This window comes from Protopterus annectens, chromosome 9.part0, assembly GCF_019279795.1.
Source record: "Protopterus annectens isolate FY-2018-M chromosome 9.part0, PAN1.0, whole genome shotgun sequence".
Lineage (NCBI taxonomy): Eukaryota > Metazoa > Chordata > Ceratodontiformes > Protopteridae > Protopterus > Protopterus annectens.
This window is the reverse complement of record NC_056743.1, coordinates 1,251,109,585-1,251,130,212: the sequence shown is the minus strand read 5'-3', so window position 1 is coordinate 1,251,130,212 and position 20,628 is coordinate 1,251,109,585. Positions and strand designations below refer to the sequence as shown.

The window sequence follows — 20,628 nt, the reverse complement described above, 5'->3', positions numbered from 1 at the left end:
ACTTTTACATTTTAAACCTAGTAATTATTTTTGTCTCAAGACGAGAGAAAAACCTCTAGCTCTAGACATTGTATTTGCTTACTGAGAGATAACGCAATTGTAAAACACTTTACTTTTGAATTTATTTTCTTGAAGTTTTGCAAGTTAACTCTGTATGTTCCAGCTTCTACTATTAAAACATACATTTGCACAGGTGTATAGTCTATATACATTTCTGTTCTTTTCCAGTAGGGTACACTGTGGATACATTCTTGAAGCTCAGTACATAGCATACAGTTCTGTATAAATCATAGCAATATTCACAAATGACATAGAATTATTTACAAAATTCCAGCTAGCTGGACTGGCAGCATCATAGGCCCAAAAATCTCAGTTTTGGTAAATTAGACTTTTGCAAGAATATGATTTACAAAGGGACAGCCATCTTGGATTCCACTTATTTTCAACTGTTATTCCTGTTAGTGACTGAGCTTCTTGTAGTAGCAGTAAGAGAATTCCAGAAACTGATGCAGGTGATGGTTGGCTACACAAAAAGTGAATTAAATTTCATGTGGATGATTCCAATGTTAAAATAGCAGACCCAGAGATGTCATTTCCCATCCTGTCTACATTATCAGAGTGGTTCGAGGAACTTGGCTTTCATGGCTTAGAGTAAACAAAAAAAGTCCATTACTTGCCCACTGAAGAGAGTTACTTCCCTTCTAGGTAACAGAAACCGGGGATTGCAATATAAACCTGGAGACTACAGTGACATATCCCTAAAGGGAATTGTGAAAGGGTGCCAACATATAAGAGGATTTCAGCAGTCAAAATGATGTTCATTCTATATAATCATGTATTATCCTACAGCAACCATTTGAAGATCACATCTCTACAGACCAGTACTCAAAAATCTACACAGAATGGATAGAGGCCTAGAATATCATAAAGAGTGTTAGTTAAGTCCCAGTAAGAAGAGGGTTATATATATGCCCAGTCTTTAGGGAAATGGAGTTACCTACTCTTTTATTCAGATTCAGAGGAGGTATGAAGTGTAGAAATCTCCATGGTAGGAAAGATAAGGAAGTTACTTTGATGAGACAAGTATTACAAAGTGTTAAAAATGAGTTCAGTGGTGTGTACAGTGTTATTTTATTATTTTTGCTCCACCAGCTGACCATCAGCATACCCCAGGTCCTCTCTTCATTCACAAGTACTATTGGCCCTATCTTAGCCTTCACCAGGGTAACTCTGACCCATGTCCAGGGCAGGCGAGGAGATTAAGGACCCTAGTGTAGTATCACACTACTGTCAGAAGTGCTCTTTTTTTCTTGTTTTTGTCCTAACTTCCTCTTCTCACACCCATCCATGACTTCCTTGGATGACTGTACATTGAGGATGTGACAGCATATTGTGCCATCTCTGTGGTGATTCTGTCAATACCTCCAACCTCCGTGGACTCTACTCCCTTAGCATCCCCAGACACTGGCGGGGATCTAATGTGAAGTCTGCATGACATGGTCCAATTTCCCTCAGGATGGGTCTGCCCATTCTTCTACTCCAGCATCTCAAACTCTAAAGCTGCTATTAAAACCAATGTCACCTGAACAATAATCAGGACTTAATCCCTCGACACAGTGGTACTTGTGGCTCAGTGGTGCATGTATCAAGACATAATGCAAAAGAATGTGTACCACAGTGGGGGACACATAAAAGTTATGCGGATACTGGCTTTCTCTGTGAAAATACAAAGTGCAAGGCTAAACAGTATTCAGCTGGATAACTACAGGTGTAGAGCAATGGTTATATTTGATTATCTCCGACATAGTGGGGCTGTATTTATTTAGGAGTATTATACAGCAGCATGCAATCTCCAGGACAGAATTTTGGAAGTGTCTTCAAATTATAAACCTATTTTTACAAATGAGGTTTTGCCAAGAGGATCAAAAAGGAAAAGAGACAAAGCAACTATAAATAACTTCTAGCAGAAAGGGAGAACCAGGACAAAGATTTCCAAGGTATTTCTACAATGACTGAATCAACAGACAGCTTTACCAAACCAGCAGTTTTTAAAAAAAGAGAGAAACTGAATGGGGGCAGTTGTCTACCCTTTTGGAGGGAGACTATGGATTTGGATGTAGCAAAAAAAGTAGAAATGGAACTTCAGGTGAGGGAAAGTTATAAAAACTGGCTGAAAATCCCAGGTGGGGTACTTATTTAAGACAAGGTACAAATGGCAAAATCATCATGCTTTGCTACATAATTTAAATATGAATTGTCCATCATGATTTCAACAGGTATGTTTTTAAACACATACAGTGTTTAAAAACATACGGCTGCAACCTGGTGGTTAGATATAAGGCATCCATGGTGGCTGGTGACTTCAAAGCAAGTGTACTATATAAGCAACTGAATGAATGAAGATAAATGGAATTTGGCAGGGCTAAATTATAGCATGGTCAGCTTTCAGCATAGCTACAGTCTTATATGAATACTGCACATAATAAATAGTCTTCTGACACTGGGCATCATCTTCAGTATACATGTCAGAGCCACCCTGGGAAAAACAGTTTACTTCAGATATATGAAGTGGTTGAAACAGGTTCCATTATAACACAGTGCAGCTCAACTCATGGGATGAAGTCTGGGTATTTTACTCATACATCGCAAGTGTCATTTCACGTCATTACTGAGATTCTACAATAATTGTAGTGCATTCACTTATAAACTGATAAAGGAAATACTGGGAAACCAGAATGAATTGTGGGAAGTGGAGTTTTACAATAGTTATATAGAAGAGGAAATAAGGGAGATACATATTCGAGTACTAACCATTCTGCTGCTACTGTGTTCCAAAAATGTAATAAAAAAGTGAAAAACAATAAACGGACCGAAGATTGAAAATGCAATTAAAGTTACAAGTGAACTGACATCATTAGAAAGGGATGCAATGAGAAACATCCCTAGTCGACTGCAGCGGAGGAAATGAGCTAAGTGGGGAAACTATTGTACAGGAATAGAATGTTGGAAGGAAAGTATACAAGAAGTTGAATGACAACACAGTGAAATATCAGGGGTAACAGAAGCACTGGAAGAGGCTGTAAATAAAAAGGAGGAGAGACAGGTAGATAGAAGCGGAGTGCAAATAGGAGGGGAAAAGCAATGGAGCGATAAAAAAAGTAAAACAGTAAATTTCCACTCTGGTCTTAGGTTTGCCCTGATGTTAAAGAGGGTTAAAGAAGGAAATATTGACAAATGATGAGCGAACTGACACAGAATGATGTGCACCATGCATGGGGAATGCACAGGTTACAATGCTGAAATTAATTAATAAAAAGTTGTTTGGCAAAAAAAAATTAGTTTGCAAGCTTAGGGTAGGGCATACCACTGAGCTTATACAGAGACAGTAAAGCAAATGTAAATGCAAATGCGAACATCATTATTACTGAGGTTCACTTACTGTTTTGTTGTCTTGCCACCAGGGGGGTACTGTAGTGGCTTAAACTTTGTGTTGGGGTGGTAGGGAGTTTTAAAGTATAAAATTGGCTTGCATTTACTTAAAAGCAAAACTAAAAATATTTTAAATAAAAATAATAATAATAAGTTCATAGGTAGATACTAGGCTATCTGCCCTAGGGCATTTATAAGCCTAGCCAGATTGCATTTGGCTTCCGCCTCCCTATTAGATTAGCCTACTGTGCCTCTATAAAGTGAGTCACAGAAGGTACCCTTTTAAGATTAGTTTACTGTGCCTCTGTCTAGCAGGGACACAGAAGAGATCCCAGGGGTGAATTTGCGATTTCCCATCCATGCGTCCAGATTTTGCTTGAAGAGGGTCAGCAAGGGGCTATGTCTAACATGAATTGGGATTCTATTCCAGAGTGAGGGGAGTCTCTGGGAAATGAATCTGTCTCTCCAGCATGTCCTATTTATTTTTGTGCTGAGGTTTAGGTCCCTGGAGCGTGTAGCTCTAAGGGACTTGGATTTTTTGAGGTGGAGCATGTCCATTAATTCTGGGTTTGACATGGCTTTGTACGTCAGGCATAGATCACCTCTGAGTAGGCAGTAAGCAACTGAGTACAGCTGGAGTTTCTTTAGTCGAGCTGCATAGGACATCTGTTTATAGCCCATGATCCTCTTGGTGAGGTACTTTTGGGGTCTCTCCAGTTGCTGCAGGTATCGGGTAAGGTACATCCCAAAAGGGGCATTGTATTCAATTATGGGCCTGATGAGTGACGAGTAGAGGGGCACAATGACCTCTCTTGATCTAGATGCGAACCCTTTCGTGATAAGGTGGGCTATATAGAAGGTCTTTCTAACCACTTTGGCAATGTGATTATCAAAGGAGAGATTACTATCTACGTTGGTCCCCAAATCTCTAATTACTTCTTCCGTACTTAATGGATTACCACCTATGTGGTAATTTGTAGGCACCTTGTTTTTCCCAAAGGGGATGACTATGCACTTTTTAGCATTTAGCTTGAGGCCGTGGCTCTGGCACCAAGCATCTGTCTCTGTGAGACCCTATTGCAGGATGCTTGTGTCAGCTGGAGATTCGATTATTGCCCCCAGTTTGCAGTCATCTGCGAACTTTGTCAGCCATAATCCCCCCGTCTTAGCCTGAACCTCAGAGAAGTATATACCAAACGAGAGGTCCCAGAACTGAGCCCTGTGGGACGCCACTTGTAACTGGTTTGGATTCGGAGATGGCACCTGCGATTCTGACCATGTGGGTTCTATCTCTGAGCCAGTTTGCAAACTATCTTGTGATATAGGGGTTGATATTTAAGCTGGTAAGCTTATTTATGATGCCCGAGTGGGGTATTGTGTCGAAGGCTTTTGCGAGGCCAGGTAGGCTGTGTGGACTACCTTGCCCTCATCTATGGCTTTGGTAACTGTTTCAAAGAAATCAACTAGGTTTAAGAGGCAAGATCTGCCCTTAACAAAGCCAAATTGGGTAGGGTCAGTGTCTGGAGGCTCCCAATGTCTTTGTTTATGAGTTCCATGATAACACACTCCATAGCTTTACAGACCAGACTAGTCAGGCTTATGGGGTGATAGTTCCCGGGGTCTGTAGTGGCACCACCTTTGCGGAGTGGGACCACTGTAGCTGTACGCCATTCTTTGGGTACATATCCTGTAGTAAGGCTAAGTTTGAACAGTGACTTAATGTGAGGGTTCAGTTCTTCTTGCAGCTCATGTAAGACAGCCTGAGACACCGTCCAGTCCCATAGATGCTGTGTTTTTTGCTTTGGAGAGGGCAGCTTTCACCTGTGCATCTGTGATGTCAGGGAGGTTACAATCAGTTGGGATAGGCATTTGCTCCTTTGGGGGGGGGTTTGCGCTGAATCTGTCTGCCAGGATGTTGGCTATGTCTGCAGGTTTGGTATATTTTGTACCGTTATGCAACAATTCAGAGCATATCTGGGAGTTTCTACCTATGTTCCTGACATAACTAAAGAAGGCCTTGTGATTATCTTTAGTGTCTAGGGCAATTTTTCTTTCGAAACTGGCCTTTGATGATTTTATGAGGTATCGAAGTTTCTTGCTAATACTGATCAGAGATGCCTTCCCTTTTTGGGATTTTGCTCTGTCATGTAGTAGCTTCCTCCTTCTGTTGTATAGCTTATTTATGGCCGGGGTCCACCAGACTGGTGTCCTGTTTTTGGAGGAGTGAGTCTTGGTTTTATTTGGGATAGCACAATCCATGCATTCCTGCAGGTGCTCATAGAATGCATTTGTAAAGGATTCTGCGGATTGGGCTGCATTATCCTCTGGCCCGGGGGCTTTGAAGGATTCCACCTCAGTCTTGAGAAGTGCAAAGTTGGCTTTTGAGAAATTCTTTACAGTGATTTCCTTGGCTGGGGGTGGGGACGGGATATGGATGTCCAGGAAAATTTGTTTATGGTCTGATCTTACCAATGAGGTAAGGTAATAATAACTTAAAGTACTTCCTCTAGGTTTACTCAAGTAGAATACTCACTCAAACACACTAACTCTGCCAAGACAGATCAAAAACTGCTCGACTGTGATTAAATGAGAACATGGTTCTAGTTCAGTCTATTTCATCCATAGACTGCCTCCATGTCCATCAATTACAACAACTTTACTGACTGAGTACACATCAAATGTCTGACTGTGATAAAAAATGAATACATGAAGAAATAATGACCACAGTCATGAATTTCAGCCTGTTGCTGTCAGAAAACAGGACACCCCACTACAAGACCCCCCACACAGACATGTATTTCAGTGTAGTCCTGTTGCATCCTGCCCCAATGTACTCAAACAAACTTGCACACAAGTGCCTACCATCTACAGCCATTTTAGTATGTACAAATCAAATGTCGGATTAATGATGAATGAATGAAAAAAGGAACTAAACAATGACCACATTAATGTATTTCATCTCTCGGTTGTCAGATTATAGTGCAAACCACTGCACAGTGATGCATTTTCTCTCCCTGTTCTGTGATCTCTGCCCCTGTATTTTATAATTTTCTTTGTGAAAATACATTTTCCCCTGCTGACATCACAAAGAATTCAATTAACCTTTATCCCCATGAGATTGGCATACAGAATAATTCAGGACTACACTAAATTTACTGGGCCATGGCTTCAAAAAAAATGTTTGAGAAGTGTTTTATTAAAATAAATAAATAACGAATTACAGTGACAGAAAAGCATCACCCTCTTAACTCACAATTTGCCATGATGCATGCAGGAATGTCAGAAAAAGATTTTAAAAATTGATGAAGGTATGGTAAAGAAATTATTCGTTTTAATATGCATCTTATTTTACTGTGCCTACTACATGAGTATGGTAATGCAGAAAATGATATGACTATATGTCACTGTGGAAAATATTTTTAATTAAAAAAATTTTACTTTTCTTAAAAAAAAAAAAAAAAAAAAAAAAGAAGTTCAACCTTGTACATAATAATGCCACTTGCAGAAATTTCACAAAAGGTGACCATCTCAAAATAACAGAGGTCCTTATAAACAATTTGAGATGATATTGTAATTAATCAAATATGACAAGAGGGTCTATAGTACAACGTTGAACTCACAGGAGTTCGAACGTTGTAATATCGAACCATAAAGTATGAAATCCAATAACAACGAAAACAGAGAACAGCAATTTTTTCCCAGGGAAAAAAATCACTGTTCCGAGACAAAAAAATATGTACACTTTAAACTTAAACTAATGTGGGGGGCTTAGCCAGCCACGCCCCCTACACCCCCCCTACTTAAATATACCAACTCCGAGATCGTACCACAGTGGAGGAAATAGCAAAGCCCCGAAAACAGCCCACTGATTTTTTTCCCTGGGGAAAAAAATCGGTGTGCCGTGGCTTCGCTATTTTTGTATTTCAGACTTTGGGTTCGATATTACAACATTCGAACTTCTACAAGCTCAAAGTTGTAATACAGACCCATGACAAGAGGGGCAGCTTCAAAATAATATATTTATCAGTGAGAAGCTAAATACACATATTTTTATAATTACATAAGAAAAATTGAGAGTAATCCCAAAGACTATAGTGCCCTTGATGATAATGGTGCACCAATCTGCAAGATATCAGCACTATCCTTATTAATAAAGTTTGTACAAATTTTCTCACCTCCTACATTTGGCAACTTGAAATCAAATAGATGACATTGCTTAAGGTGAAAATCACCAGCTCCATTGGCCCTAGAGAATGTTTCTTCCACTAGTACTAACCAATGCATTTAGATCCCCTCTGCACATCTTATTTAACAAATGCTTCTCCACAGGCACACTGCAACAGGCCACAGAGCTCTTTTCTCATACAGGTGGATCACCGCTCATCCAGGGATCATCTCCAGGATTATAGAAAGAATATTTATGGATTTATTTCAGAAGGATAGAGACTATGTATAGCTTGGAACATAAACCACTATAGTTTTGTGAAGGTGAATGATACATTTTAGACCAGGTCAACTTCTAGCAAAAACTCACAGCTACACTGATGAGGGGGCCGTCACTACATGAAGTTTCTGTCAACTTCATAAAGTGCACGGCACCATCCCAAAACAGAGATGATTATTAAACTTTATGGTCTGAGTGTTACTTCTTACATGACCTTCTGAACTGCCAGTGTGTGCGCAAGAAGCACCTAAATAGTAAGGGATGTTGGCCAGTTCTCCAAACTAGTTGGTAACCAGTAGAGTCCCCACAGAGTTCTTACACTCAGTCCTCTCCTTTGTCAGAATCGTCTCTGGAGATGATTATCAGCAATCTCTGGATGGCCAAGTTTGCTGATGACTGCAGACTTGACACAAAAGTCCTTTTCCTTTCAATACTTTTGTACTTCAGTATGGGTTAGGCATAACCTACACCTTGTGTGAAAACAATGCCCTTATGCTAAATATGGGCAAATGCAGCACAGTCACCTTTGGGAATAAAATTGTTCCTTCCATCTATTACAGCAGGGGGCCACTTTACAGACTCTCATTATACATCCTGTTACAATTACAGACTAAAATCTCAACAAATTGTCACATTGATATGAAATGTCTTTGGTGCAGCTGGTATACTCAAAGGATACACAGTCTCTCTAGTGAAGATAATAGACCCACACATACCTTATTGATTTGGCAAACCATCGAGTATAACTCTGTTTCTTTTATGCCCCTGGTAAACTCACGGGATAAATACAGAAGTAAGATGATTCAAGTGAAGTCCAAGTTACTCAGACTCTCTAAAATGATCTATCCTTTTCTTGATTTTATATCATCCCATGAGAGGCAATCTGACTTTTATGGGCCAAATGTACCCACCATTCAAGGCTCTCACTCTTGATGAACAGCAAGGAAAGATAATTATACTGGCTTGCACATTACGTGTACAAAGGTAAGATAAGGATGCTATCATTTTATGTTCAAAAGGCCTGCTACTTTATTAACCAACATACAGTTTGTGCCACTAATTCTAAGAGGTTCTAGAATGATACAACTCAACTCTTCTTGCCAAGTCATAATAATAACCCCCTCCTCCTCTTTCCTCATGTTACAGGTCATTAGGTAAGAACCAAGCTGTATGTTGCCTTCATGACACAGTATATTACATTTCACCTGACATGCTATCATGCACAGACATGACTCCTCCTTGTTACAACTGTGTAATCTTTACCATACAGTTACTCATAAAAACTTTAATCTGTGCCACCCACCACAAATAATTTCCCCAACAGTTACTAAAGAACAGAGTTAATTCTATTGATTTTCCAATGTCCATCATATATCAACTGATCTAACAAGTGGGGATAGTTCCTTGCCCTCTAGAAACAGGCCCTGGATGCAACCCTGCATAAAGGTGGATTCTGAGTAGCCTTCAATCATCTTGATGCACTCTTACCATAGTTTTCTAAATACTGGAAAACTCCATAAGTTAACTCCTACAATTTGTCTGGACAGATACAAGATCAAATCCATAATATTGCTTCGCACCAGAGCATGGTCCTAAAAAAGGTCCTTCATTACAAAACTTGTTACATCCACAACAATGTTAGCAGTAGCCAATATGTTGTTGCATTCCATGTAGACTTGCCAAAAGCTTTTCTGTCATACTAAACTTCTCAGCGTCCTTTCTTCACTTCAGATTATCTCCATTATTGTTAAATGGTTATTAAATGGTTCAACAGCTAACATGCAGACAGAGAACAATATCTCAAATACAGAACAGGGCCATCTCAAACTGTCATAGCTAATAGTGGAGTCAGTTACTGTCCTTCGACTTGCAAAGGGTACCCCACATCACAACTGCTTCTGTGTACTTCCTTAAAATGTGCTGTGCACCTTCTTAGCTCAAGCAAGCCTACAAAAGAATACCACACTTTGCTGCCAGGCAATATGGTCGCAGTTGTCAGAGTCTCTCACAGAAAGTTTCTTTGGCTGGAATTTACTAGCTATTTGGCTCTGATTCAGTTAAAATCTGTCAACAGAATTCACTATATCTCTGATTACCACCTCCCTATCCAACAGTCTTACTTGGCATACCATCCCCAGAGATCTTAGATCATCTGTACTTTATGACTTTTCAGCAAAAAAAAAAAATACAAATTGCTACTCAATGCATGTAGGAAAGTTTTGCATTCGGCTCAGCTCACCTATAACCTGAGTTACATCTGATCTGTGATGTTAAACCATTTAAGAATAAACTAAAAAAAAAAATCAGCCTCAGAAGAACTGGAATTGCAAATGTGCTTTTGCTGGATGCCTTGAATATTCTCCCTTTCAAGATTCCCTTAGCCTCTCATGCTTCCGTAATTACTCTCATTCACCTGCTGTCAGACGTTAACTACTGTATTTCTGCTACTAACCATATCAGCTATTATATCCAATCAAATGTTTACAGCCTAACAACTTTACAAACAAGGTCAAACTGCCAAATATATTACTGCCAACACTACAACCAGCATGATCTGAAATGTTTTATCACTTATTACTGGTAATATGTATCTGTAATTAGGGACTGTTCTGTACTATCCTTTCTAAAACAGCTACCTCCATTTTTTTTATATTTTATTTCTTACTTAATTCTGTTTGCAGTGTTCATCATTTATTATTAGCCTATTGAATGCTCTAAAAAGATTTTGCAGGAGACTTTCTCCCTGGGACTCTAGTAACATTTTGTTTCCTGCTACGTATTCTCCCAGTTAACAAATGAAAATAAATAATCTTTGAATCTTCACTAAAACAGTAGCAGACATGGTAGGTTAATCAGCTACTACATCTCTCATTTTTAAAATAAACTTCCATCTCACATAAAACCTCTCAGTCTCTCCACACCTTTTCAGAATGGTTAGATGACTGACTATATAGGTAGATTGTGACGTCTGACATAGGATGTCTGTCAGCAAGCTTTTTAAAGGCCATAAAATAACCTATAAATGCATAGAAATATTAGACAGTCTTCTACCTCCTTTTGAGCACCCGATTCTGCAGGTACATACTGCACATATTTGAAATGCTGACACATTCTTTCTCTCATACAAAACATTAATGTTTGGAGACAAAGGAATGTCAATTCTGTTCTGAATTCTGAGTTGTCCTACTTATTTGTTTCTATGCCTCCACTTACCGTTCCAACTGTGAATCTTCATCGTAAAGTGGTGGGTTTGACCCTGGCTTACTGTTAGTCAGTGCTTCCCAGATTGTTACCTGAAAGGAAACAAAAGTTAGCACATGGAGTCAGGTCTGCGTTGGACTGTAACAAACACAAAGGCATGCAGATTTGCTTTCTTGAATAATGACTTTTTTCTTCTCCTTCCTTCCTTCCCCAAAGTCAATCATACTTTCGATGATTCGCTACCACGCCCTACCTCAGTGGTACACAGGAGATGTAGGAAAAATCAACGCAAATTTTCAATTCAAACCACTGCTGTACCCCATTGTGGCAAGACACTAAAACAGTAAGTGAACCGCAGTAATAATGAGGTTACTACTTACATTTAAATTTGCATTACTGTCTCTGTAGAAGCTCAGTGGCAAACCCTATCCTAAAACCTGCAAATTATTTATTTTTTTTTGTCAAATAACTTTTTATTAATTCACTTCAACATCACACCCTGTGTAATCCTCATGCATGGTGTACATTATTCTCTGGCGGATGACCCATTATTTAATCAATATTTTCTTCTTTAACATCGTTAACATCAGGGCAAACCTAATACCAGAGTATGCATTTACTATTTTACTTTTTTCATCTTTGTTGCTTTTCCCTTCCTATTTTCAGCTTCTTCCAGCGTTTCTATTACCCGTGATATTTCACTGAGCTCTCATTCACCTTCTTGATCTACTTCCCTTCCAACATTCTGTTCCTATAAGATAGTTTCCCACTTAGCCCATTTCCTCCTATGCAATCGACTAGGCATGTTTTTCATTGCATTCCTTTCTAGCTCTCTCACTTTGCTCATGACTTTAATTGCATTTTCCACATCTTTATTATTATCATTTGGAGCACAGTAGTAGCAGAATGGCTAATAGGGTGGCCACGGTGGTGCAGCGGTTAGTGTTGCCGCCTCACAGCAAGAGGTTCTCCGGTTCGATCCTCAGCTGGGGTGCCTTCTGTGTGGAGTCTGCATGTCCTCCCTGTGGTCGCGTGGGTTTCCTCTGGGTGCTCCAGTTTCCTCCCACATCCCAAAGACATGCTGTAGGTGGATTGGACACACTAAAATTGGCCCTAGGCATGAGTGAAAATAACCCCAAGTCAGAATCAAACCCTATACCTTCTGTCTATGAGGCAAAGACCTTAATTATACCAAACCACCCCACAGAAAGTAATAGTTACTGTAACAAATATCTGCCGCAATAAGCAATAGCTTTGTATAATCACATATGACAAGTACTTACCTCTGATTCAAATCACAATTCAAGGTGTTTAAGGCCACTATTACTGCAACCTATTGCCCACCACCCGCACACACACAAATGTGATAACGAATTACAGCCAATTTTACTGTGCATACTTTATACATCTATATGCGACCAAATGAATGCCACAGCAATACTTCAGCAAGCTGTTCTCAGGTGCATACAGTGTAACCTGCTACTACCTCCACAAACACACGCATGCACGCAAACTGGAGGAACCAAAACCAGAGAATTAAGTGTGTTGAGATGCCAGTACCAATGATTAACTGATTTTATACCCAGGCCATCAAGGATAGCCATTTACTGTGGACAGCACCCAACGGAAAGTGAAAAAATTATGGACACTTACCACCCCAGAGAATTTTGCCCATACATAAACATAGAAACACTTCCAGAAGGGAGTCAGGCAGATTCTGTGACACACCTCTCAATGCCCCCCTACCCTTTGTCATGTGTGAGAAACATGCCCCACAGCTTCATTTAGCTGACTCTTATTAATCCCATGACAAGCAGGATACCTCATGAAACCTACCCACCATTTGCCTTCCTAGAAGATATCTAAAGAACCTTCAAGCCTCTCAAACACACCCCTGCATTAAAACAATGCAATATTTATGATTAAGCAATAAGAAATTGTGAATAGCAGACATTTAAATGTAGGTTTAACTACATTCTGCCCAATGATGATTTTGGATAACTAAAGATTTTTACTGTACTGAATATACTGCAGATTCTCCCCAGGCCTCCCATGAAAACAGGCCTTTATTACATTTGTTGACTGAGCTGCGGTGGTGGTGCTGCGGTAACGTTGTCACCTCACAATAAGACGCTGTCTGGTTCGATTCTTAGCTAGAGCGTCTTCTGCATGGAGACATGCGTGAATGGGCGTACCTTTGTTGAAGGTTGTGCGTCAGGGCTGGCAACTCGCCATGTAAAAATCTATCTGCCAATTATTAACGGACCGGAGTTCCGCTGTGGCGACCCCTAACCGGGAAAAGCCGGGCTGTGCACAAACACATACATGCATTAATACACAAATAAATGCATGAACAGACCCTTCTCAGCCCTGGTGACAGCCTGCATTTCAACTAAAAATGTATCTGAGCTGGAGACTGGCTGCACCACAAAGATTCAGTCAGTGAATAGGCTCAGACTTCACTATCCGAGTAGCTGTAGCACACCAGGCTAACATCACCAAGTGCCAAGGTGTGACTCTAACCTCATATTTTTCTAGTTTATGACATCCTCAAAACATGTTTCCAGTCTCCCACCTCATTTCTTTCACACCTCCAGCATTGGTTACTTACCCTTGGAAACATCTCATGTAACCATTTCAGATTATAAAAACACTTATGCAGGCATTTCTGTGCAAAAATTCTGAATTTCTTCAATGTTGTTGCAATTTCGGCACCCTATATATTTTTCCCCTTTTTCTTAGCAATATCTCTATTTGTTCTTGTCACCATGGGATTTGCCTTACTTTAACGTTCCACATGTCTTTTACTAAGGCCTTATACAATTTGCTTATTAATCTTTTATTGGTTGCCTGTGTCATTCTTGCCTCAATCAATAACCTAATGTCAGGCATCTTCTGTCGCTTTCTTTTTATCTCTGCATCATAATTTCCTAATGTTGTGTCTTTCGGCTTTTCCCGGTTAGGGGTCGCCACAGCGGAACTCCGGTCCGATAATGATTGGCAGTAGATTTTTACGTGCCGAGTTGCCGTCCCTGATGCACAACCTTCAACGAAGTTACGCCCATTCACGCATGTCTCCACACAGAAGACGCTCTAGCTGAGAATCGAACAGGACAATGTCTTACTGTGAGGCGACAACGCTACCGCAGCACCACAACCGCAGTTATACTGTACACAATCCCCTATATATAAGCATTTCTCTTTCTTCTGCTTAATACACCTTTCTACATTCCTCCCAATACATTATCTTACCATCCTTTCTTAGCTGTTCCAGTAATAAATCTTCCCGACTCTTTCACACTGTTTTTCTTTATATCTATCCACTTTCTTTTCTTCACTACTCCTGTCAGGAGCAGCTCAAATTTCCATTATAGCATCTCTCTTCTGTGTACCAGTTCTGCCAGCTTGTTCCATATCTGATATATATACACACACACACATACATATAGTTGCTTTGCGTTGCTATTGCATGCCTCCATATATTTATTTTTAAGCTGTTTGATTTTCCCTTTCTTGTCCCAATACCACCTTTTTCCATTTGTAGTTATATTCCTTACTCTGAAGGCAGTAGCCTAATCTGATTTGTTTTGCTATATAGTATTCTTTCAGATGTGGGACTGCTACCCCCCCCCCCCCCCACAACTGGTTGTATTATCTTTATCCAATCCAGTCTACATTTTTTATTGTCCCATACATATTTAATTACTTCTTTTCTTGGTTGTTCCCAATATTTTTTCTCAGAATTATAGACAAGTGATTGTGCCACATATAAGACTAGGGGGAGCTATATATATATATATATATATATATATATATATATATATATATATATATATATATATCTTTATAACCTGTTTCCTTTGTTCAATGTCTATTCTTAATATCTTCAATCTTTTAATCATACAAAATATCTTGTTTTTCATGCTGCCCATGTTTTCTTGGGCGATTCATTCACTTTATTACTTAACCATACTCCTAAGTATCTTAGCTTCTTATAACCTCATAGATATGTGTATTCTAGGACTAGGTTTTGCATAGAGACAAAGTTGACACATATTGCCTTTGTTTTCTCCTCATTTTTCTTGTAACTTGATATTTGTGTAAATTGTCTTAACAATTTAAATAATTTTGGAATATCTTTCTTCAGTTTCATAATCTACATTATTTTCTTTCTACACCCCATCCCCACCCGCTTACTTCTGCTTTTCTTAGTTTCAGTACCAGCAGTTCTAGATATAATGCAAGTAATAAAGGGGAGAGGGGGCACTCCTGCCTCATCTCTGTCCTGGTTGCTATTGCTGATGTTAGTCTTTCAGTCTTGTCCTTGTACTTGTATATATTGTTCCCCATCTCTGTATATTGCATTGGTATCCCCATCTTGTACATTATTTACCGCAAATAGTTCCAATGTAGCAAACTAACCTTTGATAGAAAGTACTGTGGCTTTAACAAGTCTACAGCAGTGGGAAACAATGCTGGGGTACAAAGAAAATGTTCCTCTTACAAAGTAAAACCATTACAAGATTCTGTTTTTAATCCAGAAAATGTACCATTCGTTAAGTCAAAATGCACCATGGGGTTTTATTCCTCTACCTGCCAAAAAATGGTTTTCATTTGCCCAGATCATTTGAGCAAAACAGAGAACAATGCCTAACCTGAACTCGATTACTACGTGTACTTCAGGTTCGTCACAACTTATCGAATAGTGGTATATTAAAAGTCATAATACTGAATGCAAAATCATGAAAAGTCAAAATGCTAAAACTTTACTATGTTCAACTCAAAATACCTTCTCACAGCCTATATGTACTACATACATACCCTGTGCAAGTACACAGCAAGTCAACAAACAGTATCACTTTGTTGTTACTGGAACTTAGAAATGAGTGATAGCATGGGTCCTGAGAAGCGGGCAAGTCCAGCTCTCTACATATGTAGGGGAGTAGAGATTTTGAGTTCAACGTTTTAACATTTCAGCATTTTGACATTTAACATTGTACATTCAGTATTATGACTTTTATTTTATTGATTCTAGTAAGTTGACATGGACCCATGCACATCAAGTTCTTCATAGCCCTACAGAAATGATGAGGGGTAAGAACAAGCAGAGTGTCAATGTTTAATACATAGGATTACTCAAAGAAAAGTTGATGTTTGTCTGTGCACAACAACCATACCTCTCAACCATACCGAATTACTCGGTAAATACCGGTTTGAGGGCAAAATATTGGGGTGCCACGAATTCCTGAGTGGCCCCTTTAATTTCTGAATTTCCCGGGTTTTTTTAAAGTTTTTTTTTTTTTTGGGGGGGGGGCAAATTTATTCAAGATGTCATCACGTGCAGGGCGTGCATGATGACATCAGCTTCACAGACATCCTGTCAGAATGTCGAGCCATTTATTACTTTAATTTTAATTTAACTTGTGGACCCATCTTCTCCTCCCTCCAGGGAAGGCAAAAGTTTGTTGCTGCATTTATAAGGCTTATACAAGCAAGAGTCAAGATTAACTAGATTACTTTTACATGTATTTTTTTAAATAGTCTTTGAATTCGGCTGTTAAGCACTTTATATACAAGAGAAACTAATCAAGAGAGATTACTTTGCTTAACGGCTGCAGTCTGACTTAGCGATTACGTAACGGTTACAGCAGTAGTTCTTTTACTTTTGAGAGGTGTGTAGAGAGAGATTAATAGCAACAGTCTTTAGAGTGTGTGAGAATGTGAATTACTTTACTTTTACTTAACGGCAGCATTTGAGAGGGATTGTTTTGCTGAACAGCAGCAGTCTTCAGGATTCTAACTTTACTTAATGGCAGCAGTTCTTTTATTTCTGTTAAGCACTTTATGTACAAGAGAAACTGATCTTGCTTAACAGCAGCAGTCTGCAGAACTCAATCTTTAGAGAATGTGTGTGTTTACTTTGTAGAGACTGACAGCGATTACTTAATAGATGAAAAGCCATCATACGGTGGTGACCAGAGGAGGTTCAGGGGTACTAATAAAACAACAAATCCAACACCAAAAAACAACAAGTTTATTGCAACAAGCTTTGCTTGTGTGTTTTTCGGTGTTGGATTTGTTGTTTTACTAGCAATTACTTAATGGCAGCAGTCTTTAGAGAATGTGTGCCCATTTATTTTGCTTAATGGCAGCAGTCTTTAGAGAATGTGTGCCCGTTTATTTTGCTTAATCTTTAGAGAATGTGTGCCCATTTATTTTGCTTAATGGCAGCAGTCTTTAGAGAATGTGTGCCCATTTATTTTGCTTAATGGCAGCAGTCTTTAGAGAATGTGTGCCCATTTATTTTGCTTAATGGCAGCAGTCTTTAGAGAATGTATGCCCGTTTATTTTGCTTAATGGCAGCAGTCTGCAGGACTCGTACTTTACTTAATGGCAGCAGTTCTTTTAAAGCACTTTGTGCAAGAGAAACAAACGTGAGTGTATGAAATTACTTTGCTTACCAGCAGCAGTTCTGTTAAGCAATCTTTAGAGTGTGTGTGTGTGTGCGTGTGTGTGTGTGTGTGTGTTTACTTTGCTTAATGGCAGCAGTCTGCAGGACTCACTTTTACTTCTATTAAGCACTTTATGTACAAGAGCAGTGTGTGGCAGCAGTTCTTTTACTTCATACTTTAGAGAGCGATTACTTAATGGCACTATGGCAGCAGCTTTACTTAATGGCAGCAGTTAAGGACTTTATGTGCAAGAGGTAGGGTGTGCGTGTGTTCTTTTACTTCATACTTTAGAGAGCGATTACTTAATGGCAACAGTTAAGCACTTTATGTACAAGAGGTGTGAGTGAGTGTGTACTTATAATTTTGTGATAGGAAGAGGGAGGGAGGTGATAGACTGTTTTTGTAAAAAAGGCCTCCATTTCTGTTGTCACGGTGAAAGTTCATGGTTTGCTTAACCACATACTACCACTCTTCAGTCTTCTTCACGGATTAACAAACATGTAAAGTCCCAGTCCATCATTATGAATGCCATAGCCAACCGTTGTCTTGCTGAAGGGATTGGTGTGGTGGGGAAAATGCTTCATGTTGGTGCTTGACTGCTTGTGCATACTTGAAACTACTGAAGGGAATGGATGGATTGCTGGGGGAATCATTTTGGTGCGTGTACATACTTTGAGAAATACTGCTGAAAGGATTAGTGGGGTTCTGGGGAAATGTTTCATTTTGGTGCTTGTGCATTATGTTTTGTTGACTGGGATATTCAAAGTTTAGTTTAATGTACACAGCTATATAATCTAGTAGCTTATTTGATGGCATACACTACAGAGGTTAGTGTTATCCAAAGAAATCAATGTAGTGAACAAAGTGCCTGTAGTAATATTGTACTTTGCATGTGCCTATTTAATAACAGCAATATATACTGAGTGAATTGCTGGTCATATAAAGAATGAGACAGTATAAAAATATGAAGAGTAAAGCTCGTAAATTGTTTTAGCACATCTCTTTTTGTGGGGAGGGGGCTGCAGTATAAAATAAGACAGATGTAAATTGTACAGAACTAGTATGATGCAAGTGCAGGTGTTGTACTAAAATAGGAATAGAGGGAAAGGATGAAAGAGTAAGAACAGTTCATAACAGTGGGAGTGTACCTTGTCAGTGTAGTGGTTAAAGACCTTTATTCCTGAGGGTAAGTTCTTCCATGCACTTCCCATGAAGTATCGGAGTAGACTACCATTGTATAACCTATGACTTTATGAGGTCTTCATGAGTTGATTTTTACCTAAATAGAGAGATTTTGCAGGATACCATTTAATGAAATTAAGAGATTGATGTTGAATCTTTAGCCTGGACTCTGGAGAAATTTAAAGGCATTGTTTAGCAATATATAATTATGTTTGTTTTTAAATAAAGGCCACGAAGAATGACTGGGATGGCAGTGTTTGGGGGTCTAGATGCAGAGCCTAGGGTAACTATGCTGATTTATGACATACTTTTCCAACATTATTAACTGACTTGCTGCAAAGCTTGGATCCATGATGGCACCATAAAATAGCATTGACTGGACAAAAGGTCATAGCAGTTTAAGTTCTGATGTGTAGGCAGGGTAATGTTTGTCCCTGCAGTGGCAATCTAGTAATTTGTTAATGCTTTTTGTTGTTGTTTTCTTTACTATTGTGTGGATTATTTTTGCAAAACAGAGCACATCATCATGTACAACTCATAAATGCTTTATAGTACTATATTAACGAAAGGAATGGTGTACATGTCGCACATGATATTTTCCTTAAATTGTGGGAAATGAAGCTGCGAAAAACCATTGCAACTCTGGCTTCAGGATGTTGATCTGGGGAAGGGTTACTTAAGGAAGCCTTTGTCTAGTACAATACCACTCACAATAGCACTTATCACACTCATGCACTGTAATATTACATTAGATATAATCAATTTCAGGTCAGAAAATACTATATTATATAGCAAAAGTCATATTTTGTGCTTAATATTTTGTCTGTTTTTCCATTTGTTTAAATGTTGGTAACCCACAATTCCACTGGAGTGGGTGAGGCTACATAATTATATATGCAAATTTTATGTTAATCAGCATACAGATTTGTACCTACTTTTCATGGGCCTTTGTCCAGATTTTTGATGTTTCGAGGTTGAGAGGTATGACAGCAACAATTAAAAAAGAGAGAGCCAGAGCAATCAGTAAGGCTGCTTCAAATGCTATACTTTAGATTCTGTCCTACTCCCCAAATCATGCCTTTTATATTAATTTCTCTACACTTTCCTCATACATCATATTCAACTTACATACAGCTGTGCCATACGATTCAAGTCAAAGTCTAAAAAATATGTGAGCATCCACTCATTTCCAAAAGTAAATAAATAATGAAAGGATACCTCAAACCAGAGTCCTAAATTGTACTGCACTGCTAGCTGAAAGAATACCAGTATGAGATAAAGAAAAACAAAATGTATTCTGCAAATACAGGTGCTCATATCTTTCTCTTGCACTTTCTCACTTACTTGCACAGACACACGCCCACCCACTCACACACACACCTTACACTGTACTGCTGACATAATTTGTGTGCTTGAAGTCATGAAATAAATAACAAATATTGCATACAAAGGGGGCAGCACTGAGAGATTAACAGGCAGGAATTTCTCAGTGTAACACATAGTGCAGCTAGTGCAGCAGGGCTCTACTCAAGTTTGTGCAGAACAACTATTATCCCGTGTGACAAAAAGACACAAAAGCTGCCAAAGTCAACCATTTTAATGTCAGGACACGTTTCAACGAGTCCCAGAATATGGGAGACTGAATGGCTGAAAAAACAGACTTACATATATCACTTCTGAGATTGCCATTTCTCTGAATATTTCTGCTTCTCCAAGGTATGGGGATCTTAGACTTAGAAGATAAAAGTTCTCCAGGATGGGGGGTGAGCGATGTTTGATGTTCACTCTTCTCCTGCAGTTTTGTTTTTTTCCTGGTACGCTGGCACTCAGTAATACCATTGCCGACATTTCAACAGGGAGCCACTGCTTGATCATGGGTACAAAGTGAGAAATTCCATGTGTGATACTACATAAATAAAT

General features: G+C 39.1%; 1 protein-coding gene and 1 non-coding gene across 3 annotated transcripts in view; both read right to left on the bottom strand.

Moving 5' to 3' along the window:
* The window catches only part of ANKRD13D (ankyrin repeat domain 13D), an 860,392-nt gene that overhangs the window by 56,746 nt on the left and 783,018 nt on the right, over positions 1 to 20,628 (bottom strand). For both annotated transcript variants that reach the window (XM_044084174.1, XM_044084175.1), the window contains one exon: positions 11,087 to 11,166. In XM_044084174.1, the coding sequence (XP_043940109.1) occupies positions 11,087 to 11,166 (80 nt within the window). The remainder of the gene's footprint in view (positions 1 to 11,086; positions 11,167 to 20,628) is intronic.
* LOC122812557 lies at positions 13,471 to 13,603 on the bottom strand. Its single transcript, XR_006366525.1, has one exon. It is a non-coding gene; the product is annotated as a small nucleolar RNA SNORA3/SNORA45 family (small nucleolar RNA).